The sequence below is a fragment of the Rhincodon typus genome, chromosome 11 (genome assembly GCF_021869965.1).
Source record: "Rhincodon typus isolate 14 chromosome 11, sRhiTyp1.1, whole genome shotgun sequence".
Lineage (NCBI taxonomy): Eukaryota > Metazoa > Chordata > Chondrichthyes > Orectolobiformes > Rhincodontidae > Rhincodon > Rhincodon typus.
Genome location: NC_063342.1, coordinates 35,630,693 through 35,657,030, shown reverse-complemented (window position 1 = coordinate 35,657,030; position 26,338 = coordinate 35,630,693). Strand labels below are relative to the sequence as shown.

At 39.9% G+C, this 26,338-nt stretch overlaps 1 protein-coding gene across 5 annotated transcripts in view; it reads right to left on the bottom strand.

Annotated features, from left to right (window-relative positions):
* The window catches only part of gdap2 (ganglioside induced differentiation associated protein 2), a 57,564-nt gene extending 31,760 nt beyond the window's left edge, over positions 1-25,804 (bottom strand). For 4 of the 5 annotated variants that reach the window (XR_007263204.1, XR_007263205.1, XR_007263206.1 and 1 more), the window contains exons 1-5: positions 25,405-25,804; positions 9,069-9,208; positions 4,953-5,106; positions 2,241-2,329; positions 269-345 (exon numbers count right to left, since the gene is read on the bottom strand). Coding sequence is in view for 2 of the 5 variants with exons in the window: in XM_048602869.1 (XP_048458826.1) it covers positions 269-345; positions 2,241-2,329; positions 4,953-5,106; positions 9,069-9,208; positions 25,405-25,577 (633 nt within the window). In the remaining 3 variants the exon portion in view is untranslated. Of the gene's footprint in view, positions 1-268; positions 346-2,240; positions 2,330-4,952; positions 5,107-9,068; positions 9,209-16,958; positions 17,428-25,404 lie in introns of those variants that run through there. The other variant, XM_048602870.1, reaches the window with a different exon arrangement.
* Between the last annotated feature and the right edge of the window lie 534 nt (positions 25,805-26,338).

Below are 26,338 nucleotides of genomic sequence, written 5' to 3'. Positions count from 1 at the left end.
AAAACAACCATAACTGATCACAAATCACTGCAGGAAGAAGTATTGTCAAAGTAGTAGGCTAACACTGCCTCTGCTGTCACCAATGTTTGTTGTTGTCGACAGAAATGGCAGTTGCTCTTTAAGGCCTCTCTTTCTACACAGATCAACGTGAGTAAATGACAACTTATTTCATAGAAAAATGCAGGCAGAAAAATGACGAAGGATATTCTAGTTATTTGAGCTTCAGAGTTAAAGTTTAAGACCTCAACTAAAATAATGGATAATTTACCTCTTCTAGATCTGTAACTGCAAAAACAACAGTCTCAATAGTGTCTCCATGTTTCTCCAAAAATCGTCTAACTGTTCCTGAGAATCAAAATATAGGAGAAAAATTATACACGTTGTAAACTTTTACTGGATTTCCACATTCCTTCAGAGGAAAAAAATAAAGAATTAATTTGGCCTCTCTTTAAACTTTGATGATCTTCTGGTAGCATTGCAATGAAATGTATCAGGTTTAGGTTCATTCGTTTTAGCATATAAACCTTTAAATTTAGGAATTGAAGTTAAGTGTAGAAAGTGGGATAAATGCAAATACCTTGTAGTCTAATACAATTACCAGCTTGGGACCCTGTGTTAATGGCTAGAAAGGCAGAATCCTATAATAGCAGAGATAGTGGGAACTGCCGATGCTGGAGAATCTGATATAACAAGGTGTAGACCTGGATGAACACAGCAGGCCAAGCAGCATCAGAGGAGCAGGAAAGCTGACGTTTCGGGTCTGGACCCTCCTTCAGATTTTTGAAGAAGGGTCCAGACCCGAAATGTCAGCTTTCCTGCTCGGCCTGCTGTGTTCATCCTGCTCTACATCTTGTTATCTCTATTAAGATATTTGGCTGTTTTTAATAACGAGTCCTAAACACTAACGAAATAGTGTCTACTTCAATCACCAAATTCTCATGCTTGCCATTTTTGTTGAATTTGAATTATTGGATAATTTGAGATTAATACTAAAATTGGTAGTGCTAAAAATCTATAGATTAGTCAACAGTTTGAATGCGACATGAACAAGGATAACTAACAAAAACATGAAACAAATGTATTATTGATACAAGCATCTTCAGCTATCTTGCAATTTTAACTATAATTCTATTCTATCCAATTAGCTTCCTCATGCTATATGACTAAACGACCAGGTTTTGCTGAACCTTCAATATCACTACTAGGTAAATAAGCATACATTCTTAAAAATAAAAATGATGAATGAAATGTCAATTATAAAATCAAAAGTATTGTAGAACAGGAGACGACCATTCAGCTTATGGTATCTGTACTGGTTCTTTGATGCAATTATCAAATTCCTATATGCCAGCCTTTCTTCCTTAACTTTGCGAATTAGCACTCTTACAAGATCGCTGTCCAATTGACTTCTGAAAACGCATACAGAATCTGCTTTGATTGCATTTCAGGTAATGCATTCCATCTTTTGTGACAAACATTTTCCCGTCTTGCAGTTATGTTAAACCTAAAATCTAGTTACTACTCTACTTACCAAAAGGAAAGTTTCTGCCTACTTGCTGCAAAACTTAACATTTTGAAAATCTCTATCGTCCTTTAAATTTCTCCGCTTCAAACAAATTTAACTTCAATAAGCTCACCACATTCCTGAAGACCTTCATCCTCAATCATCCTAATAGTCTCTCTTGTACCTTCTTTGAAGCCTTCCTCCAATGTCTTTAGAAAAAAGTGATAATGGAAGGTCATCAAAGAAATTTTTAAGAGTTTCTTTCTAATTTTTTTCTGATAAATACCATGGTTCTGCAGTTTTAATGAAAAACAGATGAGAATACTGGTAGCAGAGGAGGCTTTTTAAACATGACCTACACTGTGATACATGAAGTGGACATCTAAGCACAGAAGTTAGTTAATCTTTAAGAAAACCATAAATCAATTTTTAAAAATTCAAGTATTTAAATCAAGGAAAGCAGGTTAAGGCTTACCAAATCAACAAAATATACCTTAGCAGCAGTAATCCTTAGATATCCTTATTTTAATTCACTATAGTCCATATAAAGGTTGGTCATTCGAAAAATGATCCACTACGTGCAAGAGTTTTACTAGTTTTGAGTAAAACTTGCACGTCTCTCATGGCAGAAAGCAGGTATCACTTTGAAAAACTGATAAAAAGTTTTGATTTTTTCTCTCAAATTACTTTTGTAGAATAGCAGCAAAAGGTATCACAGATAATAAGCAATACATACTCAAAGCAATATTGGTAGCATCCTCCAAAGGGTAGCCTCTTTTTGGTGTATTAATGACACACAATCCTACTGATGACATTGAATGCTCCCTGCAACAGATCAGAAGTAGTAAATCAGGATGGCTCAAGTTTCCTGTCATCATTTGCAGGATGAATATGGTCAATTTCACTTTGAATGTACACAAACATGAACAAACATCTAAAATTACAATACACAACACTAACTAAAAGGTGCATAATACAATCATTACAGCTATGACTTTTTGTTAAAAGAGGACAGCAATGTTTTAAGATAGCGTACAATACTACACTGTAAACTGAGTTAGCTTTTAGAATAATGGACCACTCTAATATTTTACCTGAAGCACATTTCAAATCAGGCACGCATTTACAACACACTTCTAACCAGTTCACTTTAACACCAAATAATGGTTTTGCTTAATAGTAATTCTCTGCACACGTATTGCAGCTCAATACTCATTAAATTGTCATTGTGCTTTTCTTTCCTGAGTCAGGGTGAGATAGAATGAAAACAATCAAGTTGTGTGTCAACCAACATCACCACTTGGACAGCACATGGAACTAATAGCAGCAACTGAATTCTGGAATTGAGAGAAAATGCCTGTCAAATCAGGAGCAAAATAATTAAAGCCCAAAACACTACTTTGGGCATTTTACTGCATTCATTTTTGTATTTACTTCATATTGAAGTCTCCAGTGAAACTAAGAAATAGTATAAAGAGTGAAGGGGCATTAAGAGGGAAATCAGGAAGGCAGAGGGGCTATGACAGACTTGGCAATAAGGTTAAGGATAATGTAAAGAGGTTCTACAAATACATTAAGAGCAAAACAGCAACTGGAGACAGAGCAGGGTTCCTTAAAGATTAACAAGGTCTTCTTCATGCAGAACCTCAAGAGATGGAAGGGATATTAAATGAATATTTCGTGCCAGTTTCTTTTGGGGAGAAAGAAACGGAGGCTAGAGAACTCAGGGAAATAAATATTGATGTTTTCAAAACAGTTCACTTCACAGAAAAGGAAGTGCTGGATAAGTCTGAGACCTGATCAACTGCATCCCAGGAGTTATGGAAGTTAGGGAGGAAATTGCAGGGCCCCTAACAAATATTTGTATCCTCTATAACCATGGGTGAGGTGCCCGAGAACTGGAAGGTGGCCAAATTTATGCCATTAATTAAGAAAGGCTGCAAGGAGAAGCCTGGAAAATATAGACCAGTGAGTCTGACACTGGTGGTGGCTAAGTTATTGGAGGGGATTCTGAAAGATAGGATTTGTATGCATTTGGAGAGGCAAGGAATGATTACAGATAGTCAGCATAGTTTTGTGCAAGGGAAAGCATGTCTTACAAACTTGATTGAATTTTTCTGAGGAAGTAACTAAAAAGATTGATGACAGAGCACCAGATGTTGTTTACTTGGACTTTAGTAAAGCCTTTCATAAGGTTCTGTGTGGTAGACTAATTAGTAAAGTTAGATCACATGAGATTCTGGGTAAGCTTGCCAATTGGATACAAAATGGGCTTTATGGCAGGAGACAGAGGGTGGTGATGGAAGGTTGTTTGTCAGACTGGAGACCCATGACCAACGGTGGTCCACAGGGATCGGGATTAGGCCACTTTTGATTATCATTTATACAAATGATGTAGATGAGAACATAGGAGGTATTGTTAGTAAGTCTGTGAATGGCACCACAATTGGTGATACAGTGGACAATGAAGGAGGTTATCTAAGATTACAAAGATCTTGGCTCAACTTGATCAATGGACTGAGGAGTGGCTGATGGAGTTTAATTTGGATAAATGCAAGGTTGGTTTTACCAAAATGCAATAAAAGGGCAGGACTTATACAACTAATAGTAGGGCCTTGGGTGTTGTTGTAGAACAGAGAGACCTTGGGGGTTCAGGTCGATCATTCTTTGAAATTTGCATCACGGGTAGACAGGGTGGTTAAGAAGGCGGTTCACATGCTTGACTTCATTGCTCAGACCTTTGAGTATGGAGTTGGAACATCATGTTGAGGTTGTACAGGATGTTGGTGAGGCTTCTTCTGGAGTACTGCACACAGTTCTGGTCACTCTGTTATAGGAAGGTTATCATCAACCAGGAGAGGGTTTATAAAAGATTTACCAGGATGTTGCTGGGACTGGAGGGTTTGAGTTGGGACTTTTTTCCACTGGAACATAGGAGGTTGAGGGATGACCTTATAGAGGTTTATGTTATCATGACGGGCATTGATAAGGTGAATAGCAAAGATCTTTGCCCTAAAGTAGGCAAGTTTAAAACTAGGGGGCATTTTTTAAGGTGAGAGGAAAAAATTTTTAAAAAGGACAAGAGGGCAACTTTTTTCTTACAGGAAGTGGTTTGTATGCGGAATGAACTGCCAGAGGAAGTGGTGCATGCAGGTACAATTACAACGCTTAAAAGACATATCAATAAGTACGTTAATATGAAAGATTGAGGGACACGGGCCAAATGCAGGCAAATTGGATGAGTTTAATTTGCAAACATGGTCAGTGTGGACTAGTTGGACAGAAGGGATTGTTTCCATGCTGTATGACTATCTCTGTGGATTTCCAGAAAAACAGAATTCAACCCATGCTCGTATATCATATATAAGAGAATTAACAGCTGAGAGACTAACTTTTCTTCTTCTCCCCTCTGTAGCTATGAAACCAAATAATATTCAAGTCTATTTACCTGGCTAATAGGAGTACACTCCTGTAGCAGCTATATAAGGAGCTCTCAGCGGCTGTTCTGTACTTAGCATTGTATCGTGGTCCAACTGTGTGGATAATAAACCTTGCAGCCAAGTTAAAGCCTTTGGTCATCTTCGCCTCTCCTGTGCGGCAACCTTAAAATACAAGTTGTTCTGCATTTCAGATTCCAGAAACACAACAGCAATTGCTCGTGGTACGCAACATTGTCAGAGGTGTCAGCAAGCTGAGCTTCCAACAACTCGTCATCCATTAGATAACATATATGTTGATTCATAAGCTCAACTGTAGATGAAATTGAGTTGCATGCTTACTTTAAAGCTCAACCACAAGCAAACACAAAAGAATGCTGGTAGCTGAGACGCAGGGTGTGAAGTCGTCAAGGTAGGGGTTAGAGATAGTCCTACAGAGACTGATACCACAAGGTAAAACAAAGCAGCCCATGTAAAGACAATAGGATGAATAATGGTAGGAACGTTTTCATGGAAGAAGAATTTAAGGATGACAGCAAAGCTACAAATTTTGGAGGGGAGTAAAGAAGAGTCAGGACAGCAATCAAAATCTTAATGTTGCAAATCTTCTCAGCAAAGAAACTGAAGGAGGAAAGAATGATATTTCAAAGAGGAAGGCAGATTGTGGTTTTGGGAGGAAAACAGGAAAAAAATTTCTAATTTGAAATGACAAATTTGACATGCTTGAAGGAGAAAGTGCCAGAAGAATAGGAAGAAAGAAGTGTTCGACTTGATGAGAATCACGTTAACATCGCAGCAAATTAGGAACTGTAACTAGTAGAACAGAGAGGAGGGAAAGCTTCTGTAATAGACAAACCAAAAATACAAATATAAATCATCCAGCACAAAATAGGACATCAAGTGCATTAATTACAAGCCAATGAACATTTTGGACTGCAAATAAACAGTGTGAATTAATTTGGATACTGGGTTCAGTGGAGGGTTGGGTGAGAGAAAGGGAAGATTGATCACGCCAGCTTCTGGTGTGCATGCCAGACAGTTTGATGGGGTGGTGGTGGTGGGGTCATGCTGCCAAGGAGGTAGCCACAAATGCCTCAATAAGTTAAGATATGGTCATGACTTTATTCAAGAGTTAATTCTTGTGATAAGAGCAGTTGAGTAGAAAGACAAAGTAGTGCATATGCGAAAGGGATCAGACGGGGAGGGGATATATAGTACCCAATAGTGAGAAGTGTTAAGTCGTATGGCTGGGTGACAGGAAGAGGCCCAAGTAGCATTAAACATAAAAAACGTAAGGGACACAGTCTAAAGTAGCAGCCATAGTACAACAATAAATTAATCAGGTTATACAAGCTTGACACAGCTCAGAGACATGCCAGTCATCAACAGAAGGTAGAAATGAGGTTGTGTGAAACCGTTCGAAATTAAACTCAAGTGCTTGGATAGGGCGAAGTAGTCTGAAAACAGCATGAATACAGCGTGGAACACACACAAAGCAATTTCCAAGGAGATGTTAGAAGGTAAAGGGTAAATCCATCAGCTCTGTGCAGTTTCATAGCTAGTCTGAGAAACAGCAATTTGTGTTGGATTAAAAATAGCAGGAAGAGTTTTGAAGAGTCAATATAACCTAGTGCAGCAAAAGGTGATGTAGCTGTCCAAAGGATGACCTTTGCAGAACAGAATCAGCAGTTACGGGAAGCAAGCATTTAACAACCATAGATCATTCAGCACTACTGGAGCAGCACAAGAGAAACAGTAGAAACAAGACAGCTGGCTAAATAGTGCCAAAACCTCCTCAAAAAAAAGCAACTGGATTAGGTTAAATGCTGGACATACTGGAATATCATGTATTAGTGAAAATGACCGCTGTGCATTTGTTTTCACAATTAAATCTACTCTTTCATAAAAAAGGACATCTTTATCTCAGAGATAGCAACAACTGCAGATGCTGGAGTCAGAGACACAGTGTGAGGCTGGAGGAACACAGCAGACCAGGCAGCAGAGGAGCAGGAAAGTTGACATTTCAGGTCGGGACCCTTTATCTACGTTCAGACCAAACTAACCATTGGCTCTTCAAAGTTTAACTTAATGGTCTTCTGCTTGCCTTCCTCTGCAAAGTCACAATTAAATTTAATCTCACTGATGCCTTCCTGGAACTCTGACTTTATTTTGCCCTCACTGGACTCAGTATCTGATTTGCTGCATTTGGAGCAAATTTTGCATTGATAATCTCTTACATGGCAGGGGGGTGGGGGGGGAGGGGCGGTGGCGGGGAGGTGTTGATATTTTATTTAAAACTCTAGGTCAACCTTTACTGTTATTCTAAGTTGGCATTTCTGTTGCTGAAATCAACTGCTGCTCATGATAAGGCAGCTTCAGTTCAGGACCCCACCATGCTGTCATCCAACTCAATTACAATTTGTACGTGGGTTGTATACTTACTGTTACCCTAATTATGAGGCATATTGAATACTTGCCTCATAAGCATTTCCCCATTCAATTTTGCAAATATAAATTACTAGACAAGTACTAAATCATTAAAGACCAATCCTTGAAAACATGACTCTGAAGCTAAAGCCAAAGCTGCAGGAGGGAAAAGAGGTTAAAAACAATTGATTTTTGGCCAGAGGAGGGAAAGAGGGAGTGACCATTCAATTGAGAACCAATGGTCATGTTAATCTGAATACTATGAATCCAATAATACGTTTATTTTAGTTCCAACACGCATCAACTGTGAACTTAAAAATGATGCATTTTAATGCAGAAATTCAAATTCTGGGAGGTATGGCTCTGACAGATGAAGAAATGTATATACCAATAAACATACGAACAATATTTGAAACAATATACACAATTTTTGATTCTCTGCTTATATCTCCAATTCCAGGAGCAAATCATTTTGAAGAGGGGAATAAAGGCACAAAGTTAAAAGCAAATAAACACAATACTTTGATAGAATCATAGAATCCCTACAGCATGGAAACAGGCCCTTCGGCCCAACCAGTCCACACCGAACCTCACAGCATCCCGCCCAGACCCATCCCCCTTTAAACTACCTAATCTATACATCACTCAACACTAAGGGCAATTGAGCACAGCCAATCCCCTTAGCCCTCACAACTTTGGACTGTGGGAGGAAACCGGGGCACCCAGAGGAAACCCTTTGATTCAGCCTTAACTGTCATGTGTCTAAGTCTCAAAATTGGTTGAGTACAAGTCAGAGGATATCATGTCAGCTCAGAAGCTGGTCAGGTAAGATGAAGAGTATCGAGAGCCCAGTTTTGACCGCAGAGCGAGCGCACAACAAAAAGAGAGAAACATTCAAACTAGTGAGCTATTTCGGGACAGTCATGGAGCCAATCTTTAAATCTCTTTCACAGCTCAGTAATTTATGAAGAAATACAGAAAAACATGGTTTCCACGTAGACAAAAAGAAATTGAAATGGGATGATGAAGGCACACAAGAGAATAAATAGAGTAGCAGTCAATATAACCTAAAACACTTCAAAATAAACTGACTGCAAATCAGGGACTGTATGACAGAGTTCAATCTGAATACAGACAAACTTATGACTGATACTAGATGATTCTCTATTGCAGAAACTGATAAACACGTGGAATGAAATCAACATGGTGTTAGGATAATGTATGTAAACACCTTGAAATAACTTAACATTTAAATACAATAAGGGCATAACAAAATTCCATCAATGGACTAAAGTGGCTGTCACTGCACGTGTTGCGATTTTGAGGAGAAAAAATGGCTTCATTAAGATGAATAAAATCTTAAATTTTAAAGCTCACTAATGCTCATATGGCTTAGGCTGATTACGCAATTTAAAAATTAAATAAATAAATTTCAAGGTAAAAATATTATTACATTCAGAATACTAAGTGGGTTAAAAAAGAAGGGTCTAGGCCCGAAACATCAGCCTTCCTGCTCTTCTGATGCTGCTTGGCCTGCTATGTTCATCCAGCTCTACACCTTGTTAACTCCCTGCAAAACTGGGATACATTTATTGGCGAGTAAATCCAAGTATCCTGGTTTAGAAGTAATTTATGGCATCAAAAAAACCCAGAAGGTGCACCTGTATTTTCCTGCTTTAATGATGTTATGTGAACCTTACCTTTCAATTTCTGTAACTCATCCTTGAGGTCTGGTCCTGCATGTAAGTGGATACTTTCACTAATAGCATTTTTGTCAGACAGTGCTTCATTACTTGTGTTCACAACGGCTGTGCAGTTCAGCAAGGTCACATCTCCCTTCCTAAAAAACAATATTAATAATCGGACATTTTGCTGGTGATTAAAAAAGGACTTTTTTCGTTCAAACGTAGGCACACTCTCTCAGAACAGCTGTCTAAAAGAGTTGCCCAAAAACCAGACCCTTAGTACTTGCTATACATAAATTGAGAAAATTAAAAACAATTTACTTGGACAGTTTGGCTAGGCACTGCACAGGACTTGTCCCCAGTTTTAACATTTACATGTGAATCTATTCTTGTTCTCAAGAAACCAAAGACTCCACCTTACACAGAATAGTCTAAATTACCTACTGACAATTAGCCAGACAAGCACCACTCTGGAATAATCCAAATAGGCCAAAGCCTCTGTCTTGAAGTTGCCAGTTTTGGGAATATGTACCGCATATTTGCATCCCTAAATTACAAAAAAATTATGCTGACATCATGTTACTTAGTATCAAAATGTTAAATGTTTCAACAGGCTACAGATCACAAGTTTTAAATTATTGCAAAAACAAAAAAAAAAAAATCAGGGCATAAAGAAAACAGCAAGACCAGAAAGGTGGGTGACCAAAAATTGGCTTTGAGAGATATGGTTGAGAAAGCTTTGCAGGGAGACTTGTTAAAAGGGATTAGGAATTTCAGCATAAGATGCAAGCAAAGGTTCAATAACCACCATGGTGCAAGTAAAAGTGGTGGATGCAGGAAAATGCAAAGTAAGAAGAATGTTTGGGATGTGGATAACTGAAGGGGTACATAATTTCCATTTCAACTGAAAGTATAACACAGAAGTAAATGTCAGCCTCGAGCTGGTTAGTCATTCTAGATAATGGTCAATCATCTACTTCAACACCGCATTCCTGCATGATTTCCATGTCTGTTGATATAGATAATAGCAATATATCTGTATTTTGATCTTAATGACTAGTTGAAACAGCCCTTTTTGAGTACAGAATTCCAAACATTCACTGACTGTATGAAGACGTCCCTCTTCACCTCAGTCCTAAATGGCTTGCCTTTTATTCTGAGGTTCTGTCTCCTGGTTCTAGACACCAGAGTCAGGCAAAACATTTTTGCATCTATATGATCTATTCCTTTAAGAATTTGTAAGTTTCTGTGAGACTGCCTCATTCTGAGACTTCAGAAAATACAGAGCCTGTCTTACCCATTTCTTCTCATAAGAGGGTCCCATCATTCCAGGCGTCAATCTGGTGAGTCTCAACTGGACTTCCTCTATGACAAGTACATCCTTCCTTAGACAGCAGGACCAAAAGGCAAGACAATACTGCAGGTGCAGTTCCACCAGTAGTCAATACAATAGAAGTAAGATCTTTTTGTTCCTGTACTTGAATCCTCTTGCAATGACTGCTAACAATGTTTGCCTTCCAAATTGCTTGCTGCGCCAGAAGGCTAGCTTTCAGTGACTTACAAACAAGAATACACAAATCCCTTTGGACATCAACATTTTTCAGTCTCACACCATTTACAAAATACTCCATCTTTGTTCCTCCCACCAATGTGGATAACCTCATACTATATTCTAATATGCTCTTACAGATACACCCCCGTCAAAATCCTCAAAATCTCTCTTCATCATCCACACAATCTTACCATGTTTTATATCTTTTGCAATTTCAAAATTTCATAAGTGGCCTTCACATCCAAATTGTCGATATACATTGAGAACAGCTGGGATCCAAGCACTTATCCTTGTGGAACCCCACTGGTTACAGCCTGCCAACTTAAGAATTACCCATTTATTTCTACTCTCTGCTTTGCTTGTTAACCAATCCTCAATCCACATTAGTTTATTACCCAATCCCACGTACACTGGCTTTGATTCCTTAACTCCAAGTGTGGGATTTTATAAAAAGCTTGCTGAAAATCCAAATATACCACATCTACAGATTCTCCCACTGACTGTTACTAACATCCTCAAAAAACGTTTGTCAATTTTATTTTTTTTTTATTTTTTTTTATTTTTTAAAATAAATCCATGGTGACCCTGTCCGATCAGAATTATTTTCTGAATATCCACTATACATACTTCTAGTATTTCTTGCATTTAGTACTTTCCCTAATGTTTGGTTAATAGGTCTGCAGCTTGCAGTTTTCTCACCCTCCTTCATAAAATTGTGTGGTCATATTTGCACCTTTCTAATCTGCAGGCACCATTACATAATTAATTGCATTGATCATCTTTCAAAATCCTTTCACTCACTATCTCTGTCACGCTGTTTGACCACTCCAAGATAAAGGCCAATGGGTCTAGATGTTTGTCAACCTTCATCCCCATTAATTTCTCCGATACTACATTTTTACTAGCAGATTGGTGTGTGACAAAATAAAAACAGCAGTTTGCACAATAATATGAATCCTGCATTTAACCCAACAGACCCAATAGCACGCGATCCATCAGGATCTGTTTGTGGGGGGGTGGGAAAGAAGATAGCATCTCGGGTTGAGTTAATGAATACACACATATGCTGTAATAGGGACCAAGTGTACTAATTTATTTCAGTTCCACATTTTCATAACCTATTGGATCTTAATTATTTCAGGGATCCTTCTGTGTTTCTCTTTGAAACCAAGCACAAAGTACAATTTAGCTTCTGTCATTTCTTGATTTCCCCATTTTAAATTCTGTGGTTTCTGCAATACAATGAAGCCACGTTTGCATTTACAAATCTTTTCCCTTTTACAAACCTATAGTCACTTTTACAATTCACTTCCATATTTCATGCATTTTACACTCATGTTCTCTTTGTCTCTATTAATTTCTTAGTTCTTCTTTGCCAATTCTCCCAATCCTCAAGCTTGTGACTTGAGACTCCTCCTCTAATCTAATACTACTTATTCACAGCACACTGGCTTTTACTGTTGGGATATTTTTGCTAACCAGGCATTAATTTTTTTAAATACTAGCTATGATCTATTTGCCACCAAACATTTTAATCTATTTTTAAAATCTACCAAGCCAATTTTCTCTTCATACCATCATAATTGTCCATGTTAGGCTTAAGACCCTTTCAGATTGAACTACATTTTTCAAACTTAATCCTTAAATTCTACCAAACTGTGCTCACTATTCTTTAAAAGTCTTTACAACAAGCTTATTAATTAGTCCTTTCTCAGTACAAAATATAGATCTAAATACCAAGTGACATAGTTGATTCCTGAGCATACTGTTCCAGGAAACCATTTTTTTTTTTATTTTAAATGGGATGTAGGGGTTGCTGGCTGGGCCAGCATTTATTGCCCATCCCCAGTTGCCATTGAGAAGGTGGTGATGAGCTGCCTTCTTGAAATCACTTCAAGATATGTGCTTGAGATAGACCCACAATGCCGTCAGGGAGTGTGTTTCTGGATTTTGATCCAGCAACTGAAGCATATTTCCAGAAACTCTTCCTCCATAGCACTGGAGCTCATAATATTCATCCAGTCTGTGCAGATTGAAGCCATCCATGATTATTACATTTCTTTTGCTACATGCACTTCTAATTTCCTGATTTATATTGTGCCCCACAATACCATTGATATTTGGTTCTTAGTTTCAGCCAAACTTCATCCATAACTTATTATGCCCTGGCACTTTAAGTGCTCATCCAGATGCTTCTTCAATGTTGGGAGAGTACCTGCCTCCACCACCCATTCAACAGTAGGTTCCATATTTTTACCATCCTCTGGGCAAAATAATTTTGCCTCAGATCCCCTCTAAATCACTTACTCCTCACCTTAAACTTATGCCCTCTGGTTTTACTACCCTACCGAAGCCTCTCAAACTTTGTACATCTCAATCAGATCTCTCCTTAGCCTCCTCTGCTCCAGGGAAACAAACCCATTGCATTGTCTTTCCTCAAAATTAAGACTTTTATACAGGCAATATCCTGGTGAATCTCCTCCACAACCTCTCCAGTGCAATCACATCCTTCCAGTAGTGTGGCATCCAGAACTGCATACAGTATTGCATCTGCAGCCTAACCAATAAAGTTGCAATAAGATACCTGCTCCAATATTATACAACGCAGCTAATGAAGGCAAACATCCCGCATGCCTTCTTCAACACAATTTTCCTGCGCTGACACCTTCAAGGATTTATAGACTGGTTCACCTAGGGATCTACCATTCGTTGTATAAACCATTCCCTTATTAGGCCTCCCAAAATGCATTACCTCACACTTATCAGGATTAAATTCCATCAGTCATTGCTCCGCCCAATTTACCAGCTGATCAATATCAGACTGTAGCCCGAGACCATTGTCTCCACTATCAACAGCAACACAAATTTGTCTATCTGCAAATTTACTAACTATGCCTTCGACATTCACATCCAAATCGATAATGTACATTACAAGCAGCAAGAATCCCAGAACCGATCCTGGTGGTGCACCAGCCATGCGCTTCCAATCTCAATACTAACCCTCCACCTTTATCTTTTGCCTCCTACTAGCGAATCAATTTTGGATCCAGTTTGCAAACTTGCCTTGCATCCCATGGGTTTACATTTTGGACCAGCCTTCCATGTGGGACCTTGTCGAAAGCCTTACAGAAGTCCATGTAAACCACATCAATTACAATAGCCACATCAAAACATGAAGTCACGTACATAAGTTTTTATATATATATAAAACACAATTAGTCAGATATGTACCAATAAATCTGTGCTATCCCTGATCAATCCACTCTTGATTCATCCTGTCCCTCAGAAATCTTTCCATCAATTTCCCAAGCTGATGTCAGACTACTGGTCTGTAGTTACCTAGTCTGTGCATGCTACTCTTGTTGAACATATGAATCACATTAGCTATCCTCCAGTCATCTGGCACTCCACCTGTGCCTAACAAAGTATTAAATATATCCGCCAGGGCCCCTGCAATATCCTCCCTTGCCTCCCATAGTAGCCTGGGATACATCTCATCAGTTCCTGGGGATTTGGCACCTTTATGCCATTAAAGCATCTAAATACTGCCTCCTCTTTAATCGTATCATGGTCTAGAACCTCATTCTCCCAACTGAAATTTCCAGCTCCCATGACTTTCTCCCTTGTGAATATAAATAAACATTCACTTAAAGAGCTCACCATACCTGCTGACTCCTTCTACAGACTGCCCTTTTTGTCTCTAATAGACCATTCTTTTCCTAATCATGCTCTTAATATACTTTTAAAACATGCTGGCGTTTCCTTAACCTTATCTGCCAAAAATAAGCCCCTCTTTGTCCTTCTACTTTAAGCACACTACCACACTCTATACATCTGAAGGGCTCCCTGTTTTAATGCTTTGCACCTAACATATGCTTCCTTTTTGCTTCTTGCGACATCCCTTGACATCCATGGCTTCCTGGACTTGCTACACTTGCCTTTCATTCTTAGAGGAAAGCTGCTGGCCCTGAACACTCACTACACCACTAGAGGAGAGGGAGAACAGTCAAAATAATTGACAAGTCCCACACAGTCAAAGGCAATGTTCTAAAGAGGTAAAGCAGCACAGGGGAGGCAAAGGTGGAGGAATGCAGAGTTCTTGGAAGTTTGTAGAGTTGAAGGTGAGAGAGGAACAACTTTAACAGATTTAATCATATGGATGAGGTTTAAATTTCAAACATATGTAAAACCAGGAGCTAATGAAGGTCAGCAAGGAAGGAATGATGATGATTTGGTGCAGGACACCATAATGAATTTCAGCTTATTCAAATCCTGCCAATTATGAAAGTTAAAGGTAGCAGAAAGGCCAGAGATCGCTAAGGGTTTCAGCAAGTGATGAGCTAGGACAGCGGAAAATGCAAGCCAGCTAACCAAGATGGAAGTACGTCATTTGTGATATGGGCAAAATCTCTGTTTAAATCAAGTTTAAGTGCAGAAAAACTGAAATAATGCCGTTTTATTTTATTTTATTTACTCATGGGATGTGGGTGCCACTGGCTGGTCCTGTATTTACTGCTCAGCTCTAAATGCTAAAAGATGACCTGCTGCAATCTATTTGGTTAGATCTACAATGCTATAAGCGAGGGAGTTCCAGAATTTTGACCCAGTAACAATGAAGGAACAGCAACATATATTTCCAAGTCAGGATGAGGAGTGGATCAGAGGGGAAATTACAGATGATGGTATTCCCACATATCTGCTGCTATTGTTTCTAGACTGCAGTGGTTGAGAGTTTAGAAGGTACACCATAAAAGGAGCCTTAGTGAATTTCTGCACTGCATTCTGATGGTGGTACACACTTGTTGCTACTGAGTATCAGTGATGGAGGGAGTGGCTATTTGTAGATATGGTGCAAATCAAGTAGGTTGTCATCTCCTGGACAGTCTCAAGCTTCTTGAGTATTGTGTGGATGAGTACAGGTCCAACAAGGGGAACAATTCCACCACTTGTGCCTTGTAGATGGTGGACAAGCTTTGGGAAAGCAGGTGACGAGTTAATCCAACATTTCTAGCCTCTGACCTATTGTTGTAGCCAGTATTTGTATGACTAGTTCAGTTTCTGGTCAATAGTAAACCCAGGATATCGATAGTGATTAGATGGTTAGATTTTCTCTTGCTGGAGACGTCACTGCTTGGCACTTTTGTGCATGCATATTACTTGCCACTGGTCAGTCCAAATCTGGATATTGTCTGACATCTTGTTGCATTTGGATATGGACTGCTTCATTATCACACTCATCACAAAAAGTGCACATCATACAATAATCAGTGTACACCCCACTTCAGGTGGGACACTGCCCCAAGTAGCACAACAGAAGTGTCCTGTAGCTGAGATGACTGACCTCCACCAACCACAACCATCTTCCTTTCTGCTATGTATGACTCCAAACAGTGAAGAGCAGTTGAGGAGGGAATAGAATCAATTTTCAAACTGCTATTGTGTTTCAGGGATAAAGATAAAATCAGTAGCTAATAAAAATTGCAGGTCTTCCAAGGTTACACGACAGAGACAACGGAAATGTTAAGAAAGGGTGATGGAAGGATAGCTTAGTTCTCAATGCACACGTCAAACCTGACCTCATGTGTTTGGATGAGGTACTGAAGTGCCAGCATGGAGGCAAGAAAGGGGAGGGGGGTAGGCAGTGAAGGATAGGTTGTAAAATGACTCCAGGTATAACTGTGAGAAAGACTGAAAATAAGTGTTAGAATTTTATGGAGGAATTTATAAAGATCCAAAAAATTATAACAGGCAGTACAGAAAGGAGGCAGAAACTTAGGTCAAACAAGTCGGTCTTTATAAAGAGAGCAGCTTATGGGATCTGAACAGAGTGCCCAGATGTAATCCAAGTAGATTGTTGTTCAGAGGAGAACTTGGGTAGATGTAGAAACAAAAAAAGCACTGACAATGGAGCAGAGTTTGTCAGCAAAAGCCAGTTATGATGGGCATTTTTTTCTAACTTTGAGCTGGAAGCAACATGAAGTTCGAAGCTGAGTTAGTGAAGGCAAGAGGCATCTGTTGACTCCTAGACTTCAACATGTATGCTTTTCAAAACGTCTGCAATGATTAGAAATGATCTATGCCTTCGAAAAGATTACATTTTGATCTCAAATTGTTTTAAGAGGATTGACTTTTAATGAATTGTTTCATAAAGACTTGTTTGATGAGCTTGTGACCGAATAAAAATTCGATAGTACAGCAAACTTTGTTTTAAGCAGCACCTTATCAACTGGCACGATTGATAAACTGGCAAAAATTACATACCTCAAATGTTCTACCATGCTGAGAGTATTTATGCTGGAAATAAAGTATAACTGTGACGTGTATACCCCCTATGTAACGTTTATATTACTTACGGTGAGTTTTAACATTGATTTTAGGCGGTGAGTTAATGTTTTGTCGATTTTTTGAGGAATGTTGATATTTCGAAGATTCGCTGATAGAAGAGGTTGGAAGAGTCTTTGATGATGTTGGCAGCCTTTCTGTGGCAATGAGAAGTGTAAATTGAGTCCATGAATGGAAGGTTGGCTTCTATGATTGTCTAGGCTACGCACGCGACTTTCTATAGTTTCTTAAGGTCCTGGGCAGAGCAGTTGCTGTACCAAGCCATTATGCACCCGAATAGAATGCTTTCGGTGGTGCATCTGTGAAAGTTGGAGAGAGTCCTTATGGACATACTGAATTTCCTAAGCCATCTGAGGAAGGGGCATTGTCGTGTGTTCTTGACCGTTGCATCTATGTGGAAGGTCCAGGACAAATTGTTGGTTATCATCACTCCTAGTAACTTGCTGCTCTCCACCTCTGCTCCATTGATGTAGACAGGGGTGTGTCCTCCACCTTTCTGAAAGAAACGGTCAGTTCTTTTTGTTTTGCTGACACAGAGATTGTTACCATTGCAACACAACACCAAGCACTTATCTCCTTTATATATTTTGACTCATCATTGTTTGATATCTGGCCTACAACGGTGGTGTCATTAGCAAACTTGCAGATAGCATTCGTATGGAATTTGGCTACACAGTCCTAGGTGTACAGAGTGCTGAGTACGCATGCTTGCGGGGTGCCACTTGACAATTATCGTGGAGGAGCTGTTGTCTATCTTCACTATGGCAGTCTGTGGGTCAGGAAGCTGATTATACAATTGCAGAAGGCAGAACTGAGACCCAAGTCTGTGTTTTGAGATTAGTCTGGTAGGGATTATGGTGCTGAAGGCGGTGCTGTAGTCGATGAATAACAGCCTGATGGAATTTGAAAGGGTACATCCTGACCTAAAGCTTTGACTGTCCATTATCCCCATCCTTGCCCAATTAGATTGGCTCCTTATTCTCCATGTGCCAAATTCAAAGACTCCAGGATCAGATTCACATTAAAGAGATGCTCACCTGCACATCTGCTAATGTGGTATACTGTATCCACTGTTCCTGATGTGGCCTCCTCTACATCGGGGAAACCAAGCGGAGGCTTGGAGACCGCTTTGTGGAACACCTACGCTCGGTTCACAACAAATGACTGCACCTCCCAGTCATGAACCACTTCAACTCCCCAGATGACATGTCCATCCTGGGCCTCCTCCAGGGCCACAATGATGCCACCCAAAGGTTGCAGGAACAGTACCTCATTTCACTTGGGAACCCTGCAGCCCAATGGTATCAATGTGGACTTCACAACCTTCAAAATCTCCCCGCCTCCGACCCAGCTCGTCCTCGCCTCCCTGACCTGTCCGTCTTTTCTCCCACCTATCCGCTTCTTCCATCTCAACCCCCACCCCCTACCTACCAGCCTCATCCCTGCCTCCTTGACCTGTCTGTCTTCCCTTTACTGACCAACCCCCATCCCAACTCCTCACCTACACTCACCTTTACTGGCTCCATCCTCGCCTCTTTGACCTGTCTGTCTCCTCTCCACCTATTTGCTCCTTTATCCATCTTCCATCTGCCTCCCCTTCTCTCTATTTATTTCAGAATCCCCTTCCCCTTCCCCATTTCTGAAGAAGGGTCCAGACCCGAAACGTCAGCTTTCCTGCTCCTCTGATGCTGCTTGGCCTGTGTTCATCCAGCTCTACACCTTATCTAGGATCAGATTCAGCTTGTATTGCAACCTTTTCCAGTCACATGTCCCCAGTTTTCCATTGCTTACATTCAGATCATTTCTGGGACTTTCGTTCCAAAAAACCTCAATTTACATGGCCAGACTTTAAATACTTTGGCCTTCATCTCAAGCACTCTGCCTGTCCATCTCTATCTTTTACCCTAACTTGTATCGCTTAAAAGGCTGAAAGCCAAACTATTTATCATGCTTTCCATTGCTGACCACCGCCACACTCACATGCACAGAAGAGCCGAGGTTAATCCCTCTCCATTTCCGAAGCATCTCATGAATGTTCTTATCACATTAAATGCATTCACTTTTATCAACTGTTGAGGGAGAGGGAAAGACCGTTCCAAAAAAAATGGAGGTGGGCAAAATAAACTACACCTTAGAGTTAACATGAGGCGCAAACTTTGAAAATACACAGCAGACATGAAGGCCAGTCTATTGTGCCTACGCTGGCTGAATAAAAGCTATCCAGTTTAATTTAACCTTTCGGCTCTTCGTTTATAGCTATCCGCTTGACGTTGGAATTTATAGGCTAAGCTTTTTTTTAAACATTATAAGGATTTCTCGCTCTATCACAACTTCAGACAAGCTCCGGACCCCATTACCGTCGGTTGAAAACTCTCCTCTAAGCATTCCACTAATTTCTTGAAATCTATCGCCTCTGGTTACTGACCTCTGCTTCCTTTCCACTGTATCTAAGCACTTTATGATTTTATGGACCTTAATTAATTCTCCCCTTAGCTTTCTTTGTTCCAAGGAAAATCTCAGAATCCGTTTTTCCACATCACTAAAATTCCTCATTCTTGGCAACACTCTCAAATCTCTTCTATTCACTCGATAGTGTGATAACATCCTACCTGTAATGTGGTGACCATGACACACACAGTACTCTTACTGCAGTCTAATTAGCGCTTTAAACAGCTCTAGCTTTACTTCTTGGTCAAGAAGAGGAAGCACCCCACCTCCCCTCTTGATCATACTTTCGAGTTATGCTTTAGGGATCTGGGAGCATAATACCCCAAGGTTCCTCCATTCCTTCCATCTCGGAATCCTACCAACTTGTGTACTCCCTTGCCTGCTGTCGCAAGATTATCTCCTTATATACTTTCCTGGATTGGTTTCATACTACTTAACTGCCTTGCTGACCAATCCATTAATATCTTCCCACAGTCTACAGCTTTCTTGCTTACTATCAACCACACCATCCTTTTTAAACATCAGTAAGACCATAAGATAATAGAGCAGAATTGGGCCATTCAACTCAGCAAATCTCCACCAATCAATCACAGCTGATACATTTCTCAACCCCACTCTCCAGCCTTCTCCCCGTGACCCTTGATCACCTTACTAATCAAAGAATGTCACTATCTTAAAGACACTCAGTGACTTGGCCTTCTGCAGCAATGAGCTCCACAGATTCACCATGGTCTGGCTGAAGAAATTTCTCATCTCAGTTCTAAATGGTCATCCCTTCACTGCCCTCAGGTCCTAGTCTCTCCCTCTAGTGGGAGCATTATCTCCACATGCACTGTATTCATGCCTCTCTGTATTCTGCAAATTAGAACATTTACAGTCCTTCAGCAACAAGCATTTAAGCAAATGATTGGAAGATTTTCATAGCAATGCAGTTAAACACTCAGGATTTAAGTATTAAACATGTCAAAAAAAATTACAGCTTCTTAGCATACAAGGGACCTTTCATATAGTAAACAACTCCAAGTCATTCGTTAAGATGGTACAAAACAATGGGTTCCAAACAAAATAAGATTTTGAAATGATTAAAAGTAGAGGGACAAAGTAGAGGGACAGGTTGATTTAACAAACCTTAAGAGAACCTGGAAGACAGATTTAGGAGGGACTACCAGACAATGGGACCAAGGTTGCCCACTGAGAGGATGGGGGACAGTGAACAGGGCAGAGACAAAAGCAGTGTGTGTTCAGGTACTAAGTTATCCTTACCACCTCTACAAGGTGACATTAAAAAACAACACACTCTCCCACTCATTCTCTGCCAAATTCTTGGGTACTCCAGGTGAAAAAGGGTTACTTGCTTAACTACATACTGTGAACAAGTTACTCTGCATAATATAATTTACAAAAAGCAGGCATAATAAAAAAATAATGGTGCTGTATTTAAAATAATGCTGCTGGAATATTATAGCATGTTTAAATTAGATAGCTTGTTTATCTAAATCTCTCAGTACTTCAACTGAATCCTGAATGAGTTCATCTGCACTAGATGATACCAGATGATACTAGATGATCTGCACTGCATGATACTACACATACATACTGCAGCACCTTGGATTTTTTTTATGTTAAAGACAGCATATAAACACAAGTTTTGTGACAATTTAAGAAATCATGGAGATTGTGATCACATGGATAGTGATTGACGAATAGGAATAAGGGAACTTAGAACAGAAAGATGGGCTAAGTGGTGTTTTATGAGAGACTGCATCAAGACTTCAGTCATTAACTAACACTTGTATACATCATTTAAACTTATTCAGAGAACATCAATTTGTGCTATTCAAATCAAATCTGCAGGTTGTTTTGTTGACAAATTGCAAAACTATGAAAGATTACAGATGGCCACTGACAAAGTAGCAGGTTGAGTAGTTAGACAGCAGATACAATTTCCTGATAAATTGCAAATAAAGGGAAACAATGGACCCAAGATAGAGCAAAATGCATGCAGAGGTCATCAAAAGGTAGGAATGAACAAAAAGGCAAATAAAATCATTGGTCTGCTACCTGGTTATTGAATACAAAAGCAAGGCCATGACTTGCATAATGCTCAGATTAGTTTACAATTAAAAATCCGTACATGTTTGGGTAACCCAGTGTAGGAAGGAAAACAATGACAAAAAACGATGCAGCATAGTTTCACTACGGTATTGCAATGGAGATTATAGTTATCAAGAAAGTCTTAAGAATTGAGTATTTTTTTTCCCATGAGAACCGATAAGTGAAATTAAGGTCTGCAAGATTATGTAAGTTTATCACAGGAAATAGCACAATCTTTGCCAATGGCCAGCAAGACAGTAATGAAGGATCAGAAAAACGTTCTAGAGGTTGAAAGTTTGAAAATTGAATTCTGTGCCACAACCAATTTTGTCGTACCCGAAGATTCTAATTAGAAAGCTGCTTCAAAGAGGAATATCAGTGTTTCAGAAGTGAATATCCAATGAGTTTTGTCAATGGTATTTTCATGAAGAAAATCACTGGCTCTAAGGTTAACACCCAAGTTAGCCAGTTCCTGTCCTCTAACTTTTTACAATTATACAAGACTACATAAACAACTTTATTAACAGAATTTATTTAACAACCCATATCAGCACCCAATCCAAACATCATTCACTGCCCCAAGTAACAATGGTAGAGGTAAATTTGGAAAACCACCTGCAATCAACCGTGTATTATTTTAGCCAAACTCTCTTCAGTTACAAACTTCTGATCAAAATACACTGAAGTAATTTTTCATGTAGGGAACAAATTTGCACAGCAAAGAAAACGATACTCAGTATATCTGAATACTGCATTAAGCAAAATATATAATCAAGGAAATAGCAGTGCTGCTAGACAGCAGAATCTCTCATTGGGGTTTAAAGATCAATAAATCAACAGAGAGTTGAGCCAACACTTTATTAGTTCAAAGTAACTTGTCTAACAGGCCTTTTATAATGGAGCTAACACCATCTGCTCTAAACATATTGATCTTCTGCAGTGGCAACAGCACTACCAGACTTGATAATGCTAGGGAATTTTCCCATCTAACAATGCTTTCTAGAATAAAAACACTAGTCTAGATTCTCTAATACAATCCAAGAATGCTTTACTAAAAGGTCAGTTTATTTGGTATTAGTGCAGTTTGGTTATTTTACATAATGAAGTAGCACCACACAGACCTCAGGACTGTGATAGCTAGAGTTGATATAATTTTGTTGGCTGATTTCAGCTTTACTGCAACTGGCTTAATAAAAAGCAACTTCTCAATTCTGCTTTTAACCTTAAAAGGAACTGCACAGTGCAACAAACAGGCTGCATTCAAAGGCAAATTAGACAGTCAGATGTGTATGGTCAATGATGCAACAGACCAAGTTTAATTATGCTGATATCAAAAATAAATTGTGATTTAGTTACACAGCGCCTTTCACAACAAAACAGGACAACTCAAAGGATTCTGAAGAAGTCATTGGATTTGAAAGACTAACTCTCCACAAATGTTGTGTTTTGCTTTTAGGTTCAGATATGCTCCACAGCATTTTGCTTGTATCGCCAAGTGCTTTACAGCCAATGAAGTATATTGAAGTGTACTGTAGGAAATATAGCTGCCAATTTGCAATCGGCAAACTCCCAGTGTGCTAATGGCCAGATAATCTGTTTTGTAATGTTGATTGAAGGAGAAATAATTAGCCAGGGCATTAAGGATATCTCCTCTGCTCAAAATTGTGCCATTAGATCTTTTGCATGGACCCGGTAGCCTCCCTTTAACATCTCATCTGAAAGATGACCCGTGACAGTCCAGTACTTCCTTTGTGTCTTCAGGTCCTGGAGTGGGGCTTGAACCCAGAACGCTGTAGCTCAGACGAAACAATGAAGATGAGGTCACAGCTGACAATAGTGAATAAAGAGACAAATTCACTCACACTTTAAGCTAAAATAGTGAGAAAAAAACTTAGAAAAAGTTTAAAAAGTTTTTGAAACCAGCCCAGTAATTCTCCGGACAGTGGGGAATAAACCACTACACGAACATTTCATATTCTCCAGTGTGTCTGGATGAAAAATCTACACTTGAAATGACAACTTACCTACCTTGGGACAATGGTAAAGCTAACACTAGGTGTAATTAAACATCTAAACTAGAGCTTGCAGAGTGCCCAGAAAACAACTCACACCTCCTAATGCTTGTATGAACCTTGATGAATTGCCCAGATGGTCACAGCCAAAGTGAGAGATCATTAAAGTAGTAAGCCACAGGGTCATGTCCTTAGAAAAGAACAGAAGTTCAGGAAAGTGGCAGATACCAAATAATATACAAAATTAGAAAAAGGACATACAAGCAGGACTGTCAAGGTCTGAAAAGTGATATGGAATGAGATAAACGAAACAGAGGGATCTATTGCACTTGAAGAGGAAAAGCATCAGGAAGTTAAATAGTTACAGCCACTCCATAGAGAAAAACTGCATAATTGCAGCATAGGAACAAGGAAGTGAAGTAATAACAGTTCAATGCGTTTAACCACCAATAACTGAACACCGAGCAAGCAGAGTGAATTGCACACTGGCTTGGATTTCAGCTATTTTTCACTTGGTAAGGTCAAGGTGACCTTCTCCAACAGCAGAAATATTGCCAGTAAATAAAAAAATGGACATATCAGATGGAAGCAATAAGAAATATCATTCCTGCTGCAGAATTGTGCACTGCATAGGGTCTTAAAATATTTATATCCACAGAAATGATTTTTTTAAAAAAGATAATTAAGACTCGAACATAAAATGAGATTTTTTTTTGTTTAAAAAGTCCTGGTTTTAAATATCTACATTCTTACTCCTACTGTTAATTTTCCCATGTTTTGGAGACATTGGCCTGGGCCTTCTGGTCAGCTGGGAAGCAGTGGGAGTTGATGCTAACCTTAAATTAGAAGGCATGATGACAAAGAAAATATAAAAATATAAATAATGTTGCAAAGTTTCAAACATTTCAGCCAACAAGGATGATTGGAAAATGATATACTGCACTCAATTTCATTCACAACCTACAAAAGGTGGAAACCCAATTTGAAAGATTTGAGTTTGGAGTTGTAGGACAAGATAATACTGATTTGGTAGTTAACACCACATTGAAGGACACTGAAGATAATTTACAAGGTTAGAGAGTCAAGAGTGAATTTTCAGAGGAATGAGACTACAGCCATTGTGAAAGAATTAATGTTTAAGGAAAAAGCCTTATCAACTCATAATTGCCCAACAATAGTATTTCCCAAAGTGTAAAACTAGACAGAATTACTAATAATTGAAATCCAAGGAGTAATTCTCTATATAGTAGTGGAAAGCGCAGGAACAAAAGGTCAAGCAGTAAGAAAGAGGAATATGTAATATAAGAAGCAGGTAGAATTGTAACACCTTAATGTTCTCTAACCTACATCAAAAATGACAGGAGATGCTGGACACTCAATCTCTGCTACCAATTGCAAACCCTAATTCAGTAGTTACATACAATCTGGATACTGGAGTGCGGGATGGTGACAACTCACGGCAGTGAAAAAGGAAGTGAAATATATTTCAAAACAAAGCAATATTACTTGCTCAAAATGATAATAAACTTATGGAAATCGCTGGGTTCACTAGCAATATTAAATGATGCCATGAATATGAATTTGATCTGCGACTTAACATATTAGAGAAGTCTGCTTAACTAAGGTAGCGGTATTAACTAGAAACTCTCGACTGAGAAAAAGGGAAGATCACATTCTCTAGCGTCACCCCGGGTGTCCGAGAACGGCACAAGGATCTAGGAAATCCCATTACATCAGCATTAAACACTTGCAGAAGAGGGGAGCACTAAACACACATGAATTTCGGTGACAGGTACCACAAGCTGAAAAACATTCCTCACGGTTGCTATCGAGGTGAGAGTGCCTGCAGGCTCCGCTTGGTGCAGGTACAGGTACAGAATAAGAAACCTGAGTGCACACGTACCATAGAATAACTTTGTTGTTAATGTCTTTCCTGTAAGGGAAAGGCGAGGAGATGGACGTGTCCGGTTGCAGCTCACCGCCGACCCCAGTCTCTAGCAGCGGCTCCGGGCCATGAGCCCAACACGGTAAAGTCTGAATGTCGACGATGGGGGAGCGGGCCCCCAGGGGATCCATACCGAGGGAGGCAGCACGGAGGGAGAAATCCCGCCCACTGCAGAGCTGGATGGTGCCGGGGAACCGGCCTGTTCACCAGAGGCCCCGGACTAGCTGGGCTGACCAGGAACACACCCCCCGACCTCGCTTCGTTCGTCCGTCCGTCCTTCGTTCCCTCCGCCGCCCACCTCGAAAGCTCACACAGCAACCGCTACCGGAAACCGTCACCGACTCCATACGTCACTTCCTCCCGTTTCCCTACCTCATGGGGGGCGGGGGAAGTGCGGGGGCATGAGGGCTCTTTGCTCAGACTCGATCAGACGATGAGGATGAAGGTCGATGGTTCCGGTCCGGGTTCAGGGAGCTCTCTGTTACCTTGGACAGTGGGTCAGCTCCCCACCCCAGGCCCGGAGTAATTCTCATCGTGTCCTGTCACAGGGAGAGAGCCTCCGGCTGTCACATGGTTTACCGTCTCCGTGGGCTGTACTCATATTGAACCCCCTGCACGGTTCATGGACATCACAGATTCATCTCAGTCTCTGGGATGAGTCTCACAATACAGTACCAGGAACACTGCGCTTAGGAGATCAACCTATTTAGTGACACGTCTCCAGGCTGCATAACCAAGACTCTCCAGTGAAAGTAACTCAGTGTGGAGCTGGATGAACACAGCAGGCCAGGCGGCATCAGAAGAGCAGGAAAGCTGACGCTTCGGGTCTAGACCCTTCTTCAGAAAGAACTTTCCTGCTCCTCTGATGCTGCCTGACCTGCTGTGTTCCTCC